The 26,826-nt window shown below is 33.1% G+C and overlaps 1 protein-coding gene across 12 annotated transcripts in view; it reads right to left on the reverse strand.

Moving 5' to 3' along the window:
- The window catches only part of LOC118186920 (spondin-1-like), a 407,672-nt gene that overhangs the window by 101,664 nt on the left and 279,182 nt on the right, over nucleotides 1-26,826 (reverse strand). For all 12 annotated transcript variants that reach the window (XM_085821675.1, XM_085821673.1, XM_085821683.1 and 9 more), the window contains exons 2-4: nucleotides 14,706-14,827; nucleotides 7,230-7,363; nucleotides 6,901-6,974 (exon numbers count right to left, since the gene is read on the reverse strand). In XM_085821675.1, coding sequence (XP_085677801.1) covers nucleotides 6,901-6,974; nucleotides 7,230-7,363; nucleotides 14,706-14,827 — 330 coding nt within the window. The remainder of the gene's footprint in view (nucleotides 1-6,900; nucleotides 6,975-7,229; nucleotides 7,364-14,705; nucleotides 14,828-26,826) is intronic.

Consider the following 26,826-nt stretch of genomic DNA (forward strand, 5'->3'; position numbering starts at 1 on the left):
GCAACATTTACTTGGAGTTGCCTGAATCTGCATTTGTTGCCTCGCTTTGGTGCTGTATAGTCTTTGTACGCTTCTTGAATCGTTTGAACCATCGAGCATAGATTGAAACCTCTCTCCGTGCTCTTGATGCTAGTTTTCTCTTGTAAATATAGAGATCCAGCCTTTTCCTGGACAATTAGAAAAAAAATCAAAGGTATCCGTTTTTTTGTCAGATTCTGGATTCAATAAGACAACGATTCTTCATTTCCGAAATTAGGCAGAGCCCCTTCTTGTTAATAAATTTGCCTTTCACTATTACTATATATTTCAGGCTTTCAATAATAGGAAATTTATCACCGCAGTTGTATTCACTGTCAAAAAAGTTAATTTATTTCCCAGCCTATTGCTGATATAATTTTTCGGTCTTCATACATACTCTTTTTTAATATTACTCGTAAATTCAGTTTTATGTTTAGTCATAATCTGTGAAACTCAAAAGCACCAAAAATACGGCAGTTAAAAGTATTTAAGAAAATCATTACACAGATCTCATTTTGCCAGTTTTATTACTCGGCTGAAATGCACAGTGACGTTTCGTGCATTTACACAACGCACAAAACTGCACTGCTGCTGAAGACTTTCTAAGTTTTTTCCTTTCACTCAAATACTAAAGAATTACATAAACTAATTTCTCAGTATGCTAAGTAATTAACTAATTAAAGTACTGTCAGATTTGGAAGATTATGATAATGATATAATTTTGTCAGTTCACAAGGTACGCCCATAAAGTAACTGGACAATCTCTTACCATTAAGAAAAAGATTATTGACTTTCAAATAAATTTATCTCCTTCAAAATAAATTTTTTACAATCATTCTTTCGGTCCTCGCAACTTTGTTTATAAAGTGCTGGACCTAACCGTTCGCAAAATACGCGTAATATTTGATTTAATATCCGAAACGTTTTCAAATCTCTGTTTCAAATCTGGGAATCTTAAGCATTGGAAAAAGAAAAAAATGTTGGAGATAAGTCGGGAGAATATGATGTATGATATTTATCACTACAGTTGAATGCTTACCAAGACAGTGTTGCAGAGGCAATTCTGTGTGGGGCCTAACATTATCGTGTGAAAGAAACCATTGCCAAGAATAAAAAATTCCTTCCTAACTCGCCTTATACCGTTTTTAATTGAAAAATTACTTCCTTCTAACAATACTGATTAAGTGATTGATTTTCAGGAAAATATTCATGCTTAATAAACATTTTGTAACACAAAAATTACAATTAATACTGATTTCGACATTTGTGCTCTTTTTTTTTCTGGGGGAGGGATAAGTCGATCCATTCCACTGTGCACTTTTTGATTTTGGGGCACAGGTCTCAACCCTGATTGTGGTACACTTTAAGAGCTGTCCAAGCGGTATAGTGGTTAGTGCCGCTGACTACTGTGCCGTAGGGCCCAGGTTCGAATCCCGGAGAAGGCATGGATGTTTGTAAATGTATAGTGTGTCAGTACGGTATGGCGGCACTCTAAATATGCGGCAAGCCGGAAATCCTCTCATGTGTTTTGGTGAAAGGGAAGCGTCCCCTTGGGGTGCTCCCCTTCCACCAAACCACATGAAATTGGGGGCGGAACTGAGCTAGATTACACTGTCACCTTGTAAGGTGCTCAAAGCTGTTGCCAACGACAGGCGTATCTTGCGCTCCTTGCCATGACGAATTTCGTGGGCGTGGGATAATGTTACTGTCAGACAAATGAGCATCAGTAACAATAACAACAACATTTTAAGAAATTGTTCCAGTGTCTCGCAGTAGTCAGCAAATATTCAGAGAAAGCACTATTGTCTTTTTTTCGTTTGCTGTTTTGTCAAAATCTGAGCCATAAATAGAGCGCAGTTTTGTCACGCTTTAGCGTGCACATTTAAAGGGGTTACACCATTCAAACACTCGTGTTCTTGATAACGATGCATCACCATATACTGTTCGAATCATCTTAACGAATCGCAGGCAGATTTACTAAATTTATAATAAAATTTAATGTTTAATAACATTTTTTCATCTCGAAACAAATTGTTTTGAGCAAGGTCTTCTCAGTAATTTGAATTGACTTTGCCGTTTTATTATGCAAGCGACAAAATAACCAATTTAAACTACCTTTAACAAGATTTGAGATGTCACTTTTTCTAAAAAAATATTTGTTGTTTAACTGTTTTATTTTATTGTTTGGTCTTTTAATTTGACCGGTTGCTTTGCAGACACACCTTGTATTTAGCCCTTGGAACATCAGTGACAGCTCGAGAAGGAAGTGCGTATGGAATTGTAGAGTCATTAGGTTATTTCGAAGCAGAAGACATGAAAAATGAGCAAAGCTCTCTCCAGAACTCGAACCTGGATCTCTCGAATACGCGCTGAGTGTGCTACCGTTACACCACGAAGGTATACAAAAAGGAGGGAGAAAATTCTTATATACCTTATATATTTTTAATTTTTGTTTTTTAATTATTTGGGGGGGTGCGCAACCCGGCTGCGTGCTCCCTTTTTTGGTTGGTCCTCCTTTTAGGCATATGGCCGGCTTATGCCGGCTAGGTGGACTGTTGGCTGAGCTCTTTAATACTAATACTATTACCTTACATACTCCTCCTTTTAAAGGGAAACTGGGGTAGGTGACCCAATCGCCAGATGCTAGTGGTGAAGAATTATGATCCACCACCTTTTAGTTCGGGAATCACTGAGGAGTAATTAGGTTATTTTGAAGCAAGAGATATGAAAAATGAGTAATGCCATCACCGGGACTCGAAGCTGAACCTCTCGAATATGCTCCGAGTGTGCTACCGTTACACCACGATGACATTCACAAAAGAGAGAAAATACCTTATAGAATAACCTTGGGAAAGATTAAATGTTTGTACGAATTTTGTTACTTAATTTATAAATATTCGCTAATTATTATATTAGGTTTGCTTCTGGAAATATATTTTCTGATATTTTAATTCTAGGTTCATAAGGTGATTTTTCTCTCACTCAGTACAGACGCCTATGCCTATTTTATTTACGAAACAAGGCAGCTGTATATGACCCAGTTCAGACTTTTTATTAAATAAATAAATCAGAATAGTCCACGCGTGCACGTACTCCTGTGGTCGCAATATTCGTGATCTGGCAGGAACTTAAATAATAAGTTACTATTTGCTATACTTTACTTCCTCTCTTCACTTCAATATTATCTAGAAATAAGAAGTTATGAGGCACAGTTGAAAATTTGAAATATGGAAAAATAATTATGGAACTTCTGAGTATTTAAAATCTAGTGACTTCTAAAGAAATACTTAAGAACTTACTCCCATGCAACAAGCATTTATCCCTGCGCTTGCTTATTAATGAATTGCGTGGTTATCCAAGCAGCGTGATAATAAATCTGTAAGTGGTAAATATGTTTGAATTTACCATCTTTAAAAATTGAATTTTTGAGAGGTATGGTTTAGTTGCTGTTCCTCTGGCAGATACCAGAAGTATTTAGGATAAAAAGAAGCCGAACTTAAGCAGTTAAATTCTAAAAGTTGATGCGAATCTCCTGTAATGTGATTTTGGTTCTACTGTCTACTATCTGCAGCAAATATAGTTGGTAATAAGCACCGGAATTAGGTTTTATTTGTCTACGTATTATTTTTAGCTACTAAAATATCTATGAGAGCGATAAATCACAAACCACAAGAAAATCCAGATTGTTATTTTCTCCCCTTCTTTCCACAGGCATTCGTGGTATAATTGGAAGCATACTCGGCACGTATTCGAGAGGTCCAGGTTGGAGGGCGAGGGCGCTGCACATTTATCACGTCTCCAATAAAATAATCAAACGACTCTACAAATAAACACCCGAACGACTCCCGAACTAAAATTTTCTAAAGAATAATACGTCACCACCAGGATTTGACGATTGTATCCCCTAATCCCCAGTCGCCTTTTAAAAGGGGGAGTATATGCTAACCCTTGAATAGTGATGCAGTAGCCACAATATCATGCCATGCTCGTTACAAGTGATTTAAAAGTTTCTGTTCTAGACTGCTCTAGTGTTCCTTTAGAAGAGCAGCTCCGAACCTTTTCTCTCTCAGAGGAGGAGTATATATTTTTTTACTTCTTTTCCGAATTTCTTCGTGGTCTAATTGGAAGCACACTTAGCGCGTATTCGAGAGGTCCATGTTCGAGTCTCAGTGAGAGCATTGCTCCTTTTTCATGTCTCCTGATTAAAAAAAAAAAAGAGAGAAAAAAGAACCTAATGACTCTACATAGTAAATTACAATTCGAGTTAACGTAAGGGCTAGGACCTTAATATTTATTGCTCTTCATTTACTTGAATCTCTATTTCGGGCGCAGTTCATGCCGCCTCCCCGAAAAAAAAAACGCATGCAAGAACACCCTTTTTTTTTTTTAATGAAACAAACACACTATATAAAGAATGATATGACAGAATGATAGAAAAAATGGCGACACAAGAAATATCATAGGATTATCCTAATTCGGGGATATTTATACACAACTGTTTGATTCTCGTCTTTTAAAGCTGCTAAGAACATATGTTAAAGATGCTACGAAGCTAATAAATCATTTTCTCAGATAAAATGCTTATATGATACCTCTCATTTATCTTATATTTGAAGCGATATATCTTATTTTAGGTGTCCCAAAATTATTATTAATCATTTTTATGCGTTGTCACATTGCCGAAAAGAGAGCTCCTTATCATGTTCTTTTTAAGAAGGAAAGGACTTTGATGAGTCTGCAACGAATTGCGAAATTTTGCCGAAAATTCCTGCATGCGTTTTTAGCATAAATGTAAACCAAAAATATTAGTTTCCATAAAGCTGTCTCTTGATAAAATCTAAACTAGCTTAAATTGTAGAACACCATTTAGCCGAATTAACGATGCCGAAGACATTTCGAATATTACATGTAATTAGTTTCATTAGTTAAAGGTAGTAAAAGTACTTGTAACAGTACATAGAGATGATTTGTTTTCATTTACAAATATGTATTTTTCTTTAACGCAGGACGAGCTGAGATTGTTTTTAAACCGAGATTTTATTGCTATGGGATGGGATTATACAGACTACATAATATATTTTATTACAATTTGAGACATTTTCTTTGAAAGTGGTCTATGTTCATTTAATATTATATGGAAATATTTAAGGGTTTGTATTTGAATAGTTTGAAAAATACTCGTATTTGGTAATACGCTCATTTTATGTTTTTTAAATATTAAATTGATTTAAATTCATAATGAGATCGTTTCTAAAGTATTAGTTAAAAGAAATTTATACTTTTGATGACCTCACATGGACTTACAGTACTTTCATACTTACAGTAAGTCAACAAAATGTAAAAATCATGCATTTATGAAATATTAAATATGGGATTTCAATTGAATAAAACCAAATTTTTTATGAAATTTTTACTAGATATGTATTGTTTTAATCAGAATCTGATTCCAAGACGTTTTATCCTAGAGGAGCGTTAGCTGGGAAGTGCTATAAGTCTCGAAACGGGATTTTGCGTTGAATCACTATAAATGGCTGAATCACTTTTCAGATTGCTGCCACCAAATGTTATCGCCCTGTATTATATTTAAAGAAATTAAATTATGAAGAATCTACATGGATGTATGTATATTTCCCGCATTGTGAAAATACGACGGTACCTAGTGCAATCAAATTTTGAACAACGTAATCCTCTACCCGAACATGGGCACTTGAAAGTTTGATTTTGAATTTATTTCGAGTTTGTTTTATTATCTATTTCATATTTTGTAAAACTTTAACTATTACCAATTCAATGCGCTCAATGGCAACACTGTACGGAGGAAAAAAACGTTTTTATTTCCAGAGCGAAGACTGTCTATCCGAAAGTCTAAAGATATGCAGCTTTTAAATATTTTTGGTATTGCTGTTGAACTGAATTTTATGTGGTTTAAGCGCGAAGAACGTGATATTTAATAAATAAAGGTAACATATAAATAAATAAAGGTAACATATATTAAAAAGACACTCCTGTGGGCGTAATATAAAAAAGGGAAAGCTGTCAGAATATTTTCTTTTTTTCCCTTCGTCATTGGGGTGATTTCTATAAAATATTAATATTAATTAAAATGTAGAAGTATCAAAATGTGAGTTTATTTCAATAAATAGCTTCCTGAATTACTGTCCGATTCCAAGGTGACATTATCGATTACGAATATTATATAATATAAAATGCACACTTGTTATAAAATTAACAATAGTAATTTTAGACGGAATAGTACTTATTTATTTCAGGTTAAATGAAAAAACAAAACCCATTACTAAGTTTTATACTCTACAAAAATGGGCGAAGTATCAAAATTCCAATGAATGAATGAGTATTTTTATGTCATTAACAGTGTTGCCCCACATATGAAAACGAAATAGAAAAATAATGTAGTTTAATTTTTTAACTAAATATTACGTCTTTGCGGAAAGTGGACTTGAACCATTTTTAAAGTAAATTGTATTTGTAAAATTATTAACTACGTAAATATATATTGACAAAATGATTATAATTTTGAAGGATTCTTTGAGGGAACTTTTTATATATAAAAAGCTCATAGCGGATTGCCTTCATTGTTATCATTTTCATTAATTTTCTTGTAAGAAATGGACTTACACCACTTTTGAAGAAAACGGCTCATTATACAAAAATATTTTTATAAAATACTACGTGTTTTCTAAAATATTTTATTCTTCATCAAATTGTTTCTTGTAACATTAAATATTAATATAAATAATGAATGTGTAAAGAAAGAAATATTTCCTTATGATAATTTGGGAGGATATAATACTTAGAATAGAATTTTAGTTATTAAACTAACACAGCATGCATCCATTTTAGAAATGCATAAAGTATTCATACCTTCCTCGCATAATTCTTTTATTAAGCCTCCTTCGTCCATGTACCAGAGATCCCGACTTTCTTGTACAGTGGCTCTATGTGAAACAAAATGCATAAATACATTAAAAAAATGCAAATATTTTATAAATATTATACCTCTGATGACAGATACTTAATAATAATTGAATTTGCATGTGATATTATTTATAACGTAAATCATAAAATCTAATAATTTTTTAACACTTCAGAGTTATTGAACTTGATGAGTACCGTAATGAACACAACACAAAACCTTCTTTATGCATTTGTTAAAATGATTGCTATTTATAGATAAAGATGGAAATATTTACTTGAAAACAACGCATCCTGTACCAGCTGGAGGAGCCTTCCACATCACTTGTATGTCTTGTTTAGGAATCAAAGAAGCATGCACAATGGCATTTGGACATTCTTCTGAGTACTTACACATGGCGTCACCAAAAAGCTAAAAGATACATTTTGTTAAGTTAGATGACAAATATTTAGTGCCTTATTGTATCAGTTTCAAAACAAATTATAGGCAATACTGAGAGAGTCTTATGCATCTAATATATCATATTTAAAATTTCAAATCAGCGTAGCTGGCAGATTTTCTTCAATTGTCAAAGAAAACCTGTAGCAGAAAGATATAGAACAAATTTGTAAAGTATTTCTCCAAATAAGGTTTTATTAAATTCCTACCATTAGCTCACACTCTCCCTATATCCTGTTAAAGTTTTCAATCTCTAATAAAATACTTTTTATTCATCCACTCAGGTTCAAATACATTTTTGTAAACTTGTAGTGGATGACATTTGATATTAATACAGTTTTTTTTCACATATTAAAGATAATTAAAATTTAAAATTTCACATATTAAGACTTACAAATAATGATCGTTTATTAGGAATTCTCACGTGCTATAAAAAATTAATCTTATAACAACTTATAAATATTAGTACATGACTGTGATAAATGGGACTGTAATATTTAACAAAAATATGTGGCAACAGTAAGACAGAGTTCTAAAGATTTTTACAGTGTATAGAATTAAGGAACTGTAGTTTTATAGAGTTGGATGAAGCGGATGTAATGTCCCATTATGTAGCGAAAAATCTCATAAGTAGGAATTGAAAAAAAAGTTTTTTTATTACTTGTTTTTTAAATTTTATTTAATAAAAAGCTATTATCCGATAGCTTTATCATTTTTATATTTAATAAACTATCTGATAAATGTGTTGAAAACATTTTAATTGTTAATTGATTAACTGGTATTAAAAAGCTTGTCTCTTTATGAACAATATTCTAGAATTTCAAAAAAGTGTATTGTATATCATTTGCATACAATACGTACAGAATTTGTATGTGTCCGAATTTTCACTTGAGATAAGAATCTACATGATATAGCTACAATCAGTTCCGGCTCGAAGCAAAAGCGTATTTAGCTGGCTTCCGTAGAGCGTTAAGGCACGAGCGATGGTATTCCGATCTAGCGGCAGGGATAAAATACTGCTCTGTCAAGTGTAGGAGCCAGGAAGGCGATTTTTAAACATGCTTATGCAAAATGTTAGAATCTTAATTTTCGAAAGATACGAAAATCTTTCTTTAACTCTTCTAGGTATATGAGTAAGGCTCTGAGATTTGGTAGAAATGTCATATGTTGAATCTGTAATGAAAACCATTAAAACTACACAAAAGAAACGAATTTTCAAGCATGAATAAAGATGAAAGGTCCATTACATCTAAAAAAGCAAGTTAAAAAAATTTAATCCATTTATAGCTCAAATACGTATTTCAGTAAACAACCGATCTGAGCATCTGAATGTGGTAAATCTTTTATATAAAATGGATGGAAAAAAAAGTGAAAAATTAATTCCATCTTCTTTAAGAGCAATGCATTGCATTGACACATACAGAAATTTCTTTGTCACGATATTTAAGGAGAAATCTTTTAAAGAAATTAATTAAATTCTTGGCAATTAAGGCTAAAAGCCAAACATTACGACAGAAAACACTTTGGGTTTTTTGCTATACACAAATTACAATCTGCGTCTGTTTTACTTTCCTTTTGCAGAAAAGCCTTATTTACGCAAGATCGGCATTAAAATAAAAGTAATTTTTTTTTTCACTTTTAGTTTAAATGCCATATTCATTTCTGTAACCTTCTCATGTTGATGCTAGATGTTATATTTATGATTTAAAAATTAATATTTTCATTAATAACAATTCATTAATAATAATTATTTTATTTATGACTATAAAAATTAATATTTTCGATTTTGAAAAAATATACATAGCATACTAAATAAACGGAAAGCTGATAAAATTAAATTTTTATAGTAGCAGTAATAGAGTGGAAAACAAATTCTACAGTTAAAATATACGTATGATATCTTAAATAAAATTTCGACGATATGTCTGACATGTCTGGCTTAATTAGAGCAAGCTCACGAAATTTATCGTGGCAAGGAGTACAAAATTATGTCTGTCGTTGGAAAGAGTATCATACTGGTGACAATATGACCTAACTTCTGCCCCAATTTTGGAGGACAGCAGCGCAGGGAACGGTTCCGAGGGTCTTTTCCCCCCACTTCTTCCATCATCAACCTCTCGAAGGGACTTTCGTCTCACCGTATATTTTGAGTGTCCCTATGCCGCATAGTCATTTACAAACATCCATGCCTTCTCCAGGATTCAAACCTGGGACCTTCGGTATGGCCATCATCGTCACTAACGATTTTCTGGTCTGGACGGTACGCTATGTCTTTAAACGTCCTTTTAATCCCCTGCTCGTAAAAAGCACGTTTACCATTTATCTTACATATGCATGGAAAATGTTCTTATCGCCTAGGCACTTAAATTTTCTGATATATCAATGCGGCAACCTGTATTTCTCCGTCAATTTATGGATCTATCTGCAGCTTATGATTCCATTTGAATCGAATTCTACGTTTTTATGAATTTTGTACATGCCGTCAAAGGATTTAACGGCCCTCGATAATAAACGGCATTTTGATTGAAGTAATAAACGGCATTTTGATGCATATGTCATAAGCTCCGTGCGAAAACGATGTGGCGAGTCAAAAACCAAGCTACCAACTGAATAATTAAAAATTTTTTATTAAATAAGTGCAGACGTCTTATTCCATTAGAGGTCATATTAGAGGTCCAATTTGCAATGAAATAATATGACAATTATTTCTTTTTTTTCTACCACCCTACCAGCAGCCGAAAGGTGAAATCGTTAAACTCGGTTAAACCAGGAAATTCCAGGAAAACGGGCAGGTTCTATGAGTGTTTTTATAGTCTTCCCCAAGTGTAATGTGCATACCAGCCAGTCTAGGTTAGAAAGTCCTCCACGAAAGCATTCCTATCCATATGCAGAGTCCTTGAGTTCTTTGCCATTATAAGAGTTATTAGGTTAATTGGAAAGCAGGCAAGATGAAAAATTAGCAACCGCCTTCGGGAATCGAACCACAGACCTCTGAAATACCGGCTCAGTGTGCTGACCACTACACCACGAAGGCACGCTAAAAAGGCGGGAGAAATACCTTATACCATAATCAAAACAAACAAACAAAACCTGTTGTTCTACTGACTTAAACAATTCGAATAACTCATTTTTAATATAAGAGTCTACATTCTATATCTTTATCTTCTGGAGAATTAATTTTCTGCACTTTAAAAGGTGAATCGTAATTATTTAGCTTAATCTTGTATCGATGTTTAACGATAATTTGCTTATGAAGATTATGATATTTTTAAAACCTTTTTAAAACTATAATCGTCATTACTATATATTGTAATCCGAAGTTTTCAAATTACTGTTATTATTATTATTATAATTATTGATGCGTTTTGTTAAAGCAAAACAGCCAAGAAACATGTGAGCACAACTTTTAAAAAAATAATATAAATTTGTGTTTTCATTGAATTTAAACTAACGAAAAACATTTTTGTTTACATCTTAATGTGCATTTCTTACTTAATGAAAAATATTTTATAGACACAATACTACTGTTCAATATTTTGACTTTAAAATGGCGGCAATTGAGCGAAGAATTACTACGAGCTCTTGAAATGAGCTTTTGAAATTTCTGAATTTGTAACTGAGAATCCCTACGGATACATCTAAGTAAATTTTCAGAGATTTTTATGTTACAATAATTAAATAAGCATTAGACAGGTATGTAATAAACAGAGCCCGGATTTTGATGATTTTTCTTTCTTTTCGCCATCAACAAAACAGTTTGCCCGCTGTTCAGCCTGTTGGATCCCGTTGATAGAACTAGAGCTTAGAACTATAACTTCCGGGAATTGACTACGTAAAGCGAGGAACACTGAAAGAAGGACCAGAACATGGAAAAAAGTACATGGAGGGAAATAAAGGGAAAGCGCATAATGGGGACTGTTGAACTAAGGGGGAAATTGCTGGTGACCACTTAACTTGAGGAGTACAATGCGCTCGTAGTTGTAATGTGTACTGACAGTTATACAATTAAATTTAAAAGAAAAATGATACTATAGATGCCAAGCGTTTTGAAAATTTGTAACATGTTACGCATTTCTGATAATCCAATAGATATTTTATTTACTTTTCATCATTATGGTTTATGTTAGGCATACAAATATAATAAGAACAGGGTGTTAAATTAGGTTAAAATGTGCATGAATACATGTTGCGTTTACATTATGCAAACACTAATGGCAAGTTATACTGGCAAAACTGCAGACTCCTATATTCATATTATGCATTAGTAGTAATTATAAGTACATTAAATGAGTGTTGAACTCACAGAATTGCATTAACATAGATAATGTCGTGTTAGGTACTAAATAAATTAAATAAATACGATAAAATATGTGGGCATACTGATTTAGAACACACATTATTACAGATAATACCTGTTTGTATATATTTATGGCACAGTGCTCCTTGGTAAGACAAAAAATAACAAAAATGCATATACATATTCTGCTCAGTGCAAAATTTTAGTATAAATAAAACCAACTAAGATACAACTCGAAAAAAAAAAAAAAAAAAAAAGATGGGACAGGTCTATATCTCCCGTTCTATTAGGCCGATTGACGAAATTCAACTTATGTTTTTCCTACCTTTGAAAGCGCGACTTAGGATATGTACTAAATTTATATATAGCATTGTCCTAATGTAGGTATTTTGACACAAAATTGGACATTTTATGAAATGACATGCCAATTGTTTTCCATATTTCGATTCTACGACTCAAATTATGCGAAACTACCAAGTTTTGTAAAAATCGCACGAGTAGTTTCTTAAAAATTAACTCTCAAAATTTTACCTCTTTAATCTTAATTCAATTTGATATATATTTATTAATGTCTATTTTTTGTTAAACTTACATGATTCATTCTTCCAGAATTCAAACTTTAGGCTTAATTCAAATATAATTCGCCCATTTTATGATTTATTTTTAAAGCTTGTATTTTTAAATAATTCTTATAAATCTTTCGAAAAAAATTTGAATCATAATCTATAAAATTTTTACCATCATCTTAAAGTCGATGTATTTCTAAGCATATCTGCAAAAAAAAAAAAAAAAAAAAAAAAAAAAAATAGAGTTTTTTATTCAACATCTTCTAAGATACACATGCATTTACATATTGGCGAGTTATGAAATTTGGCATCTTTTTTTGAGCGATAACAACGCCAAATGTGGTTTACGCACTTTGCTAAAATTATTTGAAAGTCTGAACGACGATTTTTTTCCGCTCGTCTACAATGAAAAAAAGTAAAGAAACATAGGTTGCTATAAAATAAGAAGTTCGCCAAGTAAATTATTCTTAGCGCATTTTGAATTTCTCCGTAAAATTTACAAATTTTAACATTTAGGCATAATTTGAGTCGTAGAATCGAAATAGGGGAAAAAATTGGCATGTTATTTCAGAAAAAGGTCGGATTCTGTGTTAAAATACCTATGTTAGAATAATGCTATATATAAATATAATATATATTCTAAATCGCGCTTTCGAGACATAAAAAATGCAGTTTGAGTTTCGTCAGTCTGCCCAGTAGAATGGGAGATATAGACCTGTCCCCCCTTTTTTTTTTGTGTGTGTGCAATTTTTGTAGCCTTTTTTCCCCCTTAGTTTAAAACTGAATAATTAAGACATATATAATAAATTTAAAGTGAGTAAATACTCAGAACAATATATATTTGTTTAATCATAATAATAAACAATATTAAAGCACTTTGATGACCTAATCGTTCATCAAATGGCCGGAAAATATACTTAAAATGCGAAATATTCCCTTAAATGATTGACAATTTTCATGCACAAATTGGACAAATACATTATAAACCAAAGAGTTACAAATTACGTTTCACTTAAGTTTTTTTTCCCTTGCGAATTTTCAACCTTACACAAATATGTATTACACTGAATCATAATCTATAAAATAGATATGTATACTATTACACTGAAATGCTTATGATGTTTTCGAAAATAACCTCTGATTTAAACAAAATATACACAGCTTTACTGTAATTTTTAAAATATACTCGTTTCAGTGGCATTTTCGAGACAAAAGAACCATTTGGCGAAAAGTACGTTACCAAACGTCTTTTGCGTTGATGACACTCTCATCCAATAGTCCCTTTTGAGAAATGGAAGGATCCAGGATCATTTGCCAAATAACTGCCGATGAACTATTCCAGCTGAGCGAAAAGAAAAAGTAAAGGGAAAACAGATAAACGTGTTGCACACAGCTATGAGTATGTAATTCCAAAAATGGGTCTGTGGAATACATATTCCCTTTTCACGTTGTAGAGTTCCTCACTCTTTTTGTCTAAAGTAAATGTGAGGAACTTATTAAACTGTTAAGCGACTTGTCGCTTAGTTCAAATAACTAAAGACGTAGACTCAAGAAGGGTTACATACCCTTTATTTCAAACAAAATAATATGAACAGTTGGCCCCTTTTTCTGGCTTACAACAAAGTCTCCACTTGGGCCTAAACTCAGAATAAGAAATAAGAAGTAAATTATAATTAACTAAGACAGACTTAGCCGAAGCACAAGCTTAAACGTAGTTGGCCCTTAATTTAAACTAGCCGACGAATAGCGAGGCACGTAATATACGGCCAAGCATAATACCTTCAACCCGAAAGAGATTTAGCCCGAAAACAAACGCGCGCTACTAAGGATTCCTAGCTGTCTCACGAAGTAAGAGAATCTTCCTTAAATACTTCTTCTAACTCATTTGTATTCAACTCGATCCTAGAAACTCATTCTGGTAGGGAGATGTAAGTGGGAACAAGAACTGATAGGAAAGCGCATTGAAATTAAAATAACTGTTATAAAATTAAAATATAACTTACAATGTAATCTATGAAACTGAATATGCACAAAGGTCTGACAAGAAATGTCGGAATGGAAATATTCTTAGAAATGACACTCATACTTTGTAAAACAGAACAGCCTTTTATAATGAATAGGACTAACAGATTACGCAATCAGTTTTCTGTGGGTAGGACATGTCAGCCTAATACATATTAGTTCGTTATTTCAAGAGTAACTTTATTTTCCTCTTTGGTTACCAGAATATGCCTCAAGATACACTGAAAGACATCAAAGACGCTCTTAAAATTTTATAAAAATTAAAAAAAATCCTTAAATGAAGAAAATGATTTAAAAAAATTCAAAATAATACTTCCATCATAAAATTCCGGTCCTTGGTAATTAAAAAACATATTGCTAAAGGCCTAAAAACTTAATTTTCAACTGTTTCAGATGATGATATAGCGACAAAATAAAGTGGAATTTTTACCTGAAACGAGCCGACATCAGGTCTTGCTGAGATGTCATTTTTGATTTCTTTTGGTTCTACTATGAGCATAAACCCAATGAACTTCTGTACTGCGATCTGGGATGAATAGCCCTGAATTGTCACTGTAAAAAAATGAAAACGCTTAGAAACAAATACAATTTATTCACTAAATAAAAAATAAACGTTTAAAAATGAAATTTGAATTGTAATTTATAGAGAACAGGAATATACATTATAGTTGAAAAGATACCTCTATATTAATTCAGAAGTCAAACAACAAAAATCAGCGTTATATTTTCAAATTTTCACAGGACTAGTTTCGATGGTTTTACCGAACTACCATCCTCAGCTGCAAAAGCACAAATGAACGAGATAGGATTTAATGATTAGATAAGATAAGACAGCCTGGACGTAAAAAAAAGCTAGTAGCGCCATCTGTTGATGAAACCAGAACTAAAACAGAATTTCTTTAAAGGCCGAAGGCAAAGAGGGATTTGATTAGATAAGAAAATAAGCTAATAATAAGCTTTGTTGTTTGACTTCTGAATTAGCATTTGTTCGGCGTGTTATTCTGTCTTAATACCTCTATATATTAATACTGATTTTTATATATATTGCCCATTAATATATGCTTAAAACGGCTGAACGCTGGTATTTCGATCTACGCATTCAGTCTCGGCAGTGGGTTTGTCCTATTAGCATTTTGTAGTTTTTATCATGTATAGTATGATAAAATGATAATCAGTGAAAATCATATGAAATTATAAACCACTTCCCTATAAAACGTAATCCACGGAGGCATCCCTTCCCGTAGGTGAACAGCCCTTGCGTACTTTGCGATAATTGTCTAAATAAAGAACAAATGAATATTTAAAAACATATAGAGAAATATGTTTTTAAATATTCATTTGTGAGTAAGAACAACACAAATATTGTTTAAAGCAAACACTTTATTAAATGATCAAGCGGCAAACACCAGTGGCTGAGTACTGGGAAGACCTAATCATAACAGATTGTTATTTTCTAAATATGCATAACGTTAACCATCTCTTTTTGATTATTTATATAAAATTGTTTTATTAATTGTAAGAATGAAGACGTTAATATAAGATCAAATACTTTCTTCTGCTGATTTAAAAAGAAATTTGAATACAACGACTTTGTTAAATAATTAAATTAGAAATTAGAGTAAATGCTAATATTTCCCCTCTTATGATACTTTAAAGTATTTTAAGAAGATGACAACTCACGGTTCGAGATGTATTTTTTCTTCTCTCAAGGTTCGTGTGGTCATTAAGTATTTTCATAATGCATTAATCTTACTCAAGATTTAATATCGTTTATCTATATCGTCATATTAATAAAATTAGGAAATCATTAAAGATAAGCAGCAAATAATTTAAAATGGGAAAAACTTAAAAATAAAGAGTAAATAAATTAAAAGTTTATAAAATGTTTATTACAATTACGAGTTTATAAAATATTTACTTTTCCTTAATATTCTTAAATCCTGCGAATACTATTTTAAAATTTAAAAAAATTTTATACATTAAAAAAATTCTGATGCAGATACCACATGATTTCCTTTTATGGCGCATTAAATTATATATATTATTTGCGGCACTTCTTTTAAATTTATTCTTTCAAATTATTCTAACTTAATTAACCGATTCCTTAACGCAAGTTGAAAGTGACATAAAAAATTGCAAATTTTGTAATTAAATATCTCGGTCACGTTTACAGTATAGGAGACAAACTTCTTATAATTTTTTTTATAACGAGTATAAAATTTTCCCACATATAAGTATGGAACCGGAAGAATACATTAAAAGTTAGATTTCGCCATTTTTCAAAAGAAAAAAAAAAAAAAAAAGCGTTTTTTTAAATTTTACATTGCAAAACATATTTTCGTCATTCAAAACATTTCTGTAATTGGTCTACGACCAACGATTGCACAAATAGTCCGGGTAAAGACTTTCAAGCCGGAGAAGGGGACCTATACACGTTTGGTGTTGCCGATTGCAATAAAAAAGGGAGCTGTACAACTAGATGTTATAGCAGTCGCATAAACAAAATTTTAATGTTCTACGGCTAATCGTTTTTGAATTATGTGAGATACATTAATACGTATGTGCGTACGTACAGATATCATGAAAAAAGTCTGTTTTGAATCGATATTAAATTCATTTTGCAATCCGTTTTGGGAAAAAGAGTCCTCTATTCTCCCTGTATGTACAGACATCAAGAACAAATTGCCCAAATGGATTCAGGAATGGTCAAAATAGATGTTTGTGTTGAAATATAATACAAAAAATTTTCGTGATTACTACTTCATTTTCCTTTATACAAGAGTGTAAAAAGTGATGATCTTCTGCACTGCGCGCATAAAGTAATCGGACAAATTAAAAGACCAAACGATAAAATAAAAATGCGAAAGAATATATGTTTAGAAACAGTGACATCTCAGTTCTTGTTAAAAATGATGTTAAACTAGTGATCATGAGCGTTTTTTTTTTTTTTTTTTTTTTTTTTTTTTGTTGTTGCTTATTACGTGCTCCACCCTTAGGCACTACACGGAAAGGGAGGGATGCCCCATGAAGGTCTTTTCCACGGATATCCATGAATAGTACTTGAATTTTAATTGTCTTTTGTCCTTAATCATTAAGATTTGGTTTGGTTTATGTGTGATTGGCTGATGGTTGATGGAAAATACTTTATTTAACTTAATTATGGCAAAGAAATTGAGGGTTAACTGCCTAAGGGAAGGGATGCCGTCGTGGAGGACTTCCTAAGCGAAACTGGCTCGTATTCACGTTACACATGGGGAAAACCACGAAAACGCCCATGCAGCCAGCCCGTTAACCAAAACTCGAACTTCGGACCGAACTACCAGTGTTCAGCGGCTTTTACCGCTCGGCCGCTGGTGGGCCATTATCTTGAGGTTTGAATAGCAAAATGCCGAAGTCGTTTTCATTTACTGAGAAAATAATGTAAAAAATTTGCTTTAAGATGAAACAACGTGATAACATTAAATTTTGTTCAAAATTAGGTAAATCTATTACCAAAACATTTGATATGATTCGAACAGTATGTTGATGCATCGTTTATGAAGAACAAGTGTATGAGTGGTACAACCGCTTTAAATGTGGACGCCAAAGCACTGACGACAACCTTCAACTTAAAAAATGAGAAAAGTGTGAGGAAAATCTATTCTTTGGTGAAAACTGACAGATGTGTAACTCAGCAACTTTGCTACATGCTTGGGATAAGCAAAGAAAGCTGTGAGTGAATTTTAATTGAAAATCTGAAAACAAGGAATATATGTGCTCGAATTTTGCCTCGAATTTTCACAAAACTAGGAAAAAAAAAAAAAAAAAAAAAAAAAAAAAAAACAGAAAAGCTTACTATGAGGATCTGCTGACTACTGCGAGACAGGAGAATAGCTTCTGAAAGTGTAAAAAACTAAACTAAACTCAGTGGCGCAAACAGCCCTAATGGGCCAAGGAGTGCCGCGAAATCTGCTTTCTTGACCGTGGGCCCCGGGGTGCGTAAGCATATGCCCTGATCAGAGGGTCAGCTTGTCGCAGGACCCCCAGTGTTTAGTCCCCAAACGAACTTGGTACTCATTTTATCGACCCAAGGGATGGAAATCAAGGAATGAAAGGCTGAGTCGACCTTGCCCAGCGCGGGCTTCGAACCCTGGACCTGTGGTGCCAAAAAAGTGTATCATAGTGGCAGATTAGACCTGGTGTCTAGCAATATGCAATATGACCCAGAAACAAAAAAGAAAAGTATTAGTGGAATGGACCGACTTCTCTCCCCCTGCCATCCCCAAAATAACATGGACGTCGAAATCGAAGGCGATTTTTGTTGCATTATTTGATTACAAATGACTTATTCAACATGAATTTGTCAATCAATTCATTATCAACTAATTAGCGTTTTTACAAAGAAGTGTTTTTTCGATTAAGAAATACTATAAGGCGAATTGGGAAGGAACTTTTTATGTCTGAGCAATGGTTTCTTTTATAAGAAAATGCTAGGCCTTGTACAGAACTGTCTGCACAACAATATTTTGTTAAGCATTCAACTACAATGGCTCACCAGCGGCCGAGCGGTAACGTCGCTGAACACTGGTAGTTCGGTCCGAGGTTCGAATTCCGCGAACGGGCTGGCTGCATGGGGTTTTCGTGGTTTTCCCGATGTGTCACGTGTATACGTGCCAGTTTCCCTTAAAAAGTCCTCCACGAAGGCATCCCTCCCTTAAGGCAGATAGCCCTCGAGTGCTTTGCCGTAATCTAATAAACCAAACCAACTACAATGAAAAAGCACCCTTCGTATTCTTCCGACTTATCGCCAGCTAACATTTTCCTTTTTCCGAAGCTTCAAATGACCTTGAAACGACAGAGATTCGAAAACATCTCGGATATTAAGTCAAGTGTTAAGTGCATTTTGTGAACGGTTAATTCTAACGCCTATAAACAGTGTTTCGATGACTTGAAGACACGTTAGAAAAATTGTATAGATTCCTGTAGCGATTATTTTGAAGGAGATTAATTTATTTCAAGGTTAGTAATGTTTATCTTATTTTTAAAAACTTGTTACTTATGTTTTGGGTGCACTTTGTATATATATATATATGTATACGGGCGTGTATGAATCTATTTACTTTATAGCGTGAGTGCTATTTGATATCCGACAAGAAGGTACTTTAAGTGAACTAAATAAAGAAACAACGAAAAAAAAACGACGAAAAGTTGGAATATAAATTAAATTCACTTTTAATTATTCTTAATTACAAATATTAACACATTTGTTTCGTTTATTAAAACCATGTGAAATTTATTCTTCCTAGATAAATAATACTTTATTAGAATTATACCGAAAAATCAGAGATTAATAACCAAAACAAACACTCATACATTTATGAAGAATTTTTTTAATCACATAACATTTAAAGCAAAAATTATAACAAGCTAGCTTTCGGCTACGGCAGCGAAGTGGTTCAAAAAAGCCTAAATATTGTATTTATCAAAGTGATAAAAGAAGCGAATTCAAACGCGCCAAAATCCATCTGAATGCATTTCAACAATAATATTTTAAGCCTTTTGAGAACAAGCTTTAAAATTTCGATGACAAATGTTGATTTTCTGACTTGCATCCAGGAAATGAATAAAATCGCTGATGGGAGAGACGAAAATTCAGAAAATACGTGGAGCATGAACCAGCAAGGAATCCAAATCCTCCACCTGCCTCGCGTCGTGAATGGAACATTATTTGAATTAGCTTCACAGAAAATGTTTTCGAAAAAGAATTTGAAGGGCCCGCTTTTCCGGAGTACCGGTTTGTTTATCCAGAGAAAAGAAGGGGATAAGCTCTGTCAGCAAATGTTATATTCAGCATCTGACATTCGACAATGGATCTTCGGTTCTGTATTTGCAGAAAAGGATTATGTCCCTTAAAAGCTCATTTTTAAGAAAGCTTTGAAGTTGCTTAATATGGACTATTTAATTTGCATTTATATCATTTTCATTCTGTTGAATAATCAATTAACTTCCAAATTTCATCTCACGAGTGAAATGAAGAGCACTGTTGTTATACTCGTCGATAAGCGGCAAGCTGATTATCATATTAATTAACTGTCGTTTGGCATTGAAACGCCTTTTGTTAATTATATCAATGGCTTTTAAGGTTTATAAAAATGACCAGTTAAGATATAATATGAGATATTTAACTATTTTATAACAATAATTTTTACAAGAAATTTTAAAGACACTATGTGCTTCGATTATAGAAGTATAATGCCAAATGTTGCCAAAAATGGCTACAGCAAGAATGGCAAGCAGAAGGCCTACATTTTTCAGCTTTTCATATGCTTTAATTTCTGGAGACATGGAATGTCAAAACAAAATTTAGTGAACAATAAATACATGAGGATTATTAGTGTGTTCGAAATCCAAGCGTCGAACTTATAAGTATTACTTTAATTCTTTTGAAAGTATCACATGCTTAGAAAATCTGCTTTAAAAAATAATATCACACAACACAGAAAGGGAATTATTCATTACCAAGACACTAAGTGTCTTATAATCGACTGTAAAACTCACTCCGACTTTTCTCGAGAAGACGACCTCAAAATGAGCATTGCTGAGCCTAAGCAAAATGCGCACTAACGCGTATATGAGCATGTGAGTATGTGAAGATCTGCCTCAAGCCCCCCATGTTCAGAACTCGTACTATGTTGGGAACCCGACTTGCTCAAGCCACCCGTAGCCACCCTTGACAAGCCCACTTCGCGTAACGCTGCCGCGCCTATATCGCGCCGAGGTGTACCCTCAAAAGGGATTAGCACATATGGACAAAATAGTGGTTTGCTAAGGGTTACATTTTCTACAGAAATCCGGATGCTTTTTCTAAATGCTTGAAGACAGTAAAGCGTTACCAGTCATGTACTCCAAATTTGTTTTAAAGATACATCTAGCACAGAAATAAGTACGCAAATGAAAGAAAAATGCCGCGCATACAGTATCATAGATCCACAGATAAAGTCTTACGCTTGTGCGTTCCAAACATTATCTCCATTGAGACTAAGAACACTTTGTAAGTGGTTAGTGACTGAGTGCCATCCCGAAAGGCCCGGGTTCAAATCCTGGAGGAGGCATGGATGTAAATTGTCTTTTCATTCACAGGAACCAACGGTGGTCCATATATTAGGTGCATCCATAATAAAGTGACTACCGCTTCCGGCCTTAGTAGTGTGTCCATTTTCCATTATATGGGAGAATAGAACAGTAAAACAAAGAATAGTCAATAAGAGTCAGTACAACAACAGACTGATCAACTATGACGTTCGAAATCGCATAAATCTGTATATATAAAAAAAATCTGAATGTTTTTCAGATTTTAAATTACGCCCAAAGGGGTGTTTTTTTTAACAATTTGTGTGTTATAGTTCTTTATTAGATATCAGGTTCTCCGCACTTAAATCATAAAATTCAGTTCAACAGCAGTATCGCAAAATAGTTTTAAAATGAGCATATCCTTTAGAATTTCCGATACAAAGACTCATGTGTTGGAGATAAAAATTAAAAAAAGTTTTTTCTGTGCAACGTTGCCATTACTCGCTTTGAAATCCTTGAGTTTGTTAGTAAAAAAATTGATAAAGATTTAAAATCGATAATAAAAGAAATCCAAATTTCAAATTTGGGCTTTCAGATACCCATATTCGAAGTAAGATTACGTCATTCAAAATTGGAGGGCTCCAGGTACCGTTGTTTCGTTGTTTTATCACATTGCGAGAAATATACGTACATTTATGCAGATTTTTCATTATTTAATTTCTTTAAAACACAGGGCGATAATACTTTTAATACTTTGTGGCAACAGTTTGAAAAGTGATTCGCCGTTTGTAGATAACCGACGCAAAATCGCAAAACGAAAACAATAGTTCTTCAGGACAAAATGGCCCTTTGGACTTTAAAAAAAAAAAAAAAAAAAAAAAAAAACCTCGACGGAAACGATATTTTCTTAAATTTTTGCTTTTGATTAATTCTAGATTTATTTGCTGCATAAGTAGTTGTCTGATTTATATCTGCTGTTTGCAATGTAAATTAAATAAACAGCTAAGTTCGTAACGTAAAGTTTTCTCACTAATATTAGATCCAAACTTTGATTTTAAAAATTTCCGAGTAAAAAAATTGCAGAACAACCTTATCCGGAAAATAAATCTCAGTCTTCATGATTCTAAAATTTCAGCACCATAAAATCATTTTCCCATAATAATAACATTTATATCTTCAACTTAAATTCTCCTTTTCTTCAAATTATGTTGACTGAAGTAGAGGCGCGTTCATTCTTAAAACCACACGTAACTAATTGCAACAGCTGCTTACCATTCCCGTTATGCAGTCAATGAGAAAGGGAAAATATTATTAAATATCTCAATTACAAACGTGAATAATGAAATATATATGTACTTTTTTTTGCTTCATTGTGCGAAGTAAAGGAAATATTGTAATCGCGAAAATTTTCGGGTATTGTATTTAAACGAAAATATCCATTTTTACTGCTCTCGAAACCCTTTAGATGATCTTTTTTTTTCTCGTGACCATCTGTACGTACGGCCAGAATAAAAGACTATTTTTCTTCAAAACGGATTGTAAAATGGATTCAAAAGGGAATTTTTCGCAACCTCTGTACGTAAATATCTCGTATATCATATCTGGTATAAGTAAAAAAAATCAGCAGTAGAACGTTCAAATTTTGTATATGGGACTGCTTTAACATATCGTTGTGCATCTGCCCTTTTGGTTGTAATCGGGCGCATGAAACATATATACATATATATACATATATACATATATATATGTATATATATACCCCAACAGTCTTACCCGGCTCGATGAGCTCCTATTATTTTCATCTTATATGTTGGTAAATTGTGCATTTTTTGTGCTTTAAGTGACTGAATTATGTTGTTGCTATGATACGGCTGATATTTTTATGCCTTTAGTTAAGTTCAGTTTAAGGCCTTCTTTACTCGCTGGCCGAATTGCTTGTTTTTGTGTAGAAACTTCAATTTTAATTGTAAAAATTATTTTTCATTAACTGTTTTCACTGCATTTAGTGTTTTATGTTTTTCTGTACTTTACAATTTCGAATGAAATTGTTTTGAGTTTGTATGTATTTTTCCTTTGCGTGAAGAGAGAATTGAATTAATTGAATGAGAAATATATGTCTAAATGAAATTCGAGGAAATAAGTTTACATGAAATGCAGCAAAAATGCGTATAACTGAATAGGCATTAACAAGGAAGTCATGTGGCGTCCACATCCTATTTTTTATTAACAGTTTACATGCGCCAAATTCTATTATTTTGCAGTAGGAAACATGAAAAATGAGCAATGCCTTCGCCGAGATTCGAAACTGGACCTCTCGAATACACGCAGTGTGTGCTACTGTTACACCACGAAGACATGTAGAAAGGAGGGAGAAAATAAAATTATATATTCCCCCCCTTTTAAATGGCGACTGTGGATTAGGGACACAATCGCCAAATCCTGGTGGTAAAGAATCATCATCGTTTTAGTTCGGGCGCCACTGTAGAGTCATTAGGTTATTTTGAAGTGGAAAACACGAAAACAAAATGAGCAATGTCCTCACCGGGATTCGAATCTGGACCTCTCGAATAGGCGCCGAGTGTGCTACCATTACTCCACGAAGGCATGCAGCAAGGAGGGAGAAAATATTTTACAGTATGAGAGCTTGTCAGATAAAAAGTACATTCCATAAAAAGTTATAGGATACAGAAAAGTGCGGTATGTGGAAAACAGATTCATAAATTCTACTTTCTTAGGTTCTAAAAACAAAGCACTGTTGTTGTAAGCATGGTTATAATTTTAAATTTAAAGATTAGAACTGTGGTATATACAAAGAAATTTGTTATCATTTACTCGAATTTAATAGTTAATATTTTAATGAATTCAACGCTTACCATTTTTTTACAAAAATAAAGTTAAAGGAAATGGCGCTAAATATAATGCTAAAACTCCAGGGAATATAAATAATTCCACTGTAGCTGAAATGATTAATGTTTTCAATGCTTTCATTATCAGATACGCTTACGAAATAATAGCATAAACGAAAAATAATTCTATGGCTTGTGGATATATTATGAATCTAAACGGTTTCCCTTTTAATTAAAAAGTGAATGATGGAGGAAGAAGAAGCACACTTTTCACACCTTTCCCTCGTTGCGTTTTAGTATATGCGAACTAAAGTTACGAAACCGAACAAAGTAAGGATAATAAGTCTGCTAAAGTAGGCCCGCAAAACACACAAGCATCTCTTTAATTAATTTGGCTTCTAAGATTAACTATTTTAAGTTATTTATTTCTGTGAGGTTCTAAGAACTACATGTTCGCAGTCGATAAGAGAAAATTACGCTTGCGAAAACACGATGGCGGCAAAGAATAATGAAGCAGGCTTTCGCAATTTCGGCCTCACAGCGGTATGTTATATTTAATTAAGAATTTCGGCAAATAAAGTTTGTTGGTAATGTAAACAGATTTTTAATCTTTTTTTCAGTGTGGTCGGACCTTTTTATGACAGGTAGGGATAAAAATCCCTTTTCTTTTTTGCGGATTAGATATTTAACTTATGTTTCATGTCACAAGTAGCAGAAGCCTATTTTCGAAAGCTGTGTGTAACTGCCTAATTAAAAATAATGCTTTTATTTACAATCATGAAACAAAAGTGAACTTTTTTAAACGTATGTTTTAAAGTTATATTAATTCTAAGATTAATAATTTTATAACCAAGGGATTAGTTTTATTAATTATTTGGCATGGTAATTTATTGGTACAAATTAAATAATACCAAAAAGGGCTCTGAATATACTTGTGGAAAAGGAAACCTTTTTTTTTCATATTGTTACATTAACTGTAGGAAGTATTTTACGCCAATCAGCGGTAATGCTGCTGAAAACTCGTAGTTCGGTCCGGAGTTCGCATCCTGGCGAATGGGCGTTTTCATGGTTTTTCATGTGCGTAAAGTGTATACGAGCCAGTTTCCCTTAGAAAGTCCTCCACGACGTCATCCCTCCCCTTAGACAATTAGCCCTGAAGTTCTCTGTCATAATTAAATTAAATAAACCATTAAGTATTTTCCATCAACCAACAGTCCCAGAGAGAATGTCCGAGCCCCATTGGCAGGTTGATAGACCTGCAGAGTTTTAAGAGTGTGTCCACTTTTAAAATTTGATCTGCAGTATGAAAGAGTGGATAAAAAGCAATCATGCCAGGTATAAGTTTATTTGATTAAGATCTGTATGGAATTTTAGGGGGGATTCTCCATGTAAAATACATAACTAGCCAATTTCTGCAAAACAATTCCTCTACGTTATAAGACTTCTTGCCCTTACGCAGAAGCGAGGGCCACTAGCGGCCGAGCAGTTAAGTCACTGAACACTGATAGTTCGGTCCGAGATTCGAATCCTGCAAATGGGCAGGCTGCATAGGTTTTCCTTTATGTGTAACGTGTATAGGAGCCAGTCCTCCACGAAAGCAGCCCTCCCCTTCGGCAGATAGCCCTCGAGTGTTTTCCGCAATCAAATAAGCCAAACCAAACCTTAAGCAGAAGCTCTCGAGTGCTTTACACTAATTAATTAATCGAATCGGATAATAAAATGTACAATAATATAGAGTAAATATATATAATCTTAATTCATATTAATTCGAATGAGACAGTTGAATATTTAAGAGAACTTAATCCTCCAAGCGCAGATTGTCACTTCAGAGTTCCTGTCGATTAGTATTATGTCTAGAAGCATAGCCCGCACTTTCGTTTGGCATTATTAAATCTGAATTATTGTTAAAAGAAATTAAAAGAACAATAAAGGTTTTAGCGTAAATCAATAATTTGCGACTCTTCGGGAAACAACTTGTGAAGCTTATGATAAAAAATTTTTCAAATTCAATGCATAGCATAGCATAAAATAACCGAATACGAAACTAAACTGTGTTTGACGTTATAATACATCCTGCATTAAATCATGCAATTAAAAGTATATCCTGCGTATGAAATCTCAGTGAGTATGCCTTGGAGGAAAGCAGTTACAAAGACCTAACTACCAAGGTGGAGCTTTTGTTCGATGTTTCTCTTCCAGGGAGCTTGTTACTTAAAATTCAGCCTAGATTTTTAGCACCATTTCACAGTTTCGTTTTTTTTTTCCGATATATTTACTATATGTACATACAATTTTATATTACATACTGCATTTAGTTAAGAACGTTAGATATTGTAGAACTGTTTTTCTTTACATCTCCAAGAATAGGTCACCATTTGTCTGGCGCATAATAACCCTCGAGGTTTTGTGCCATTTAAAAACCAACCAACCAACAAGAATAGGTATTCGCATTTTCCTCATATATGACATGTATACGAGCCAGTTTTATTATATTATATATCAGCCAATCACACATAAACCAAACCAAACCTTAACTGAATGCTTAAGGACAAATAGAGTTAAAATTCAAGTAATATTCATGGATATCTAAACAAAATTTCATAGCATGTTCTAATTCAAAAATTTATTTGAAGCTACTATGTTACCAGAAAACTA

This window comes from Stegodyphus dumicola, chromosome 8 (assembly GCF_044657685.1).
Source record: "Stegodyphus dumicola isolate Sdum_Otavi_A_Nest chromosome 8, ASM4465768v1".
NCBI lineage: Eukaryota > Metazoa > Arthropoda > Arachnida > Araneae > Eresidae > Stegodyphus > Stegodyphus dumicola.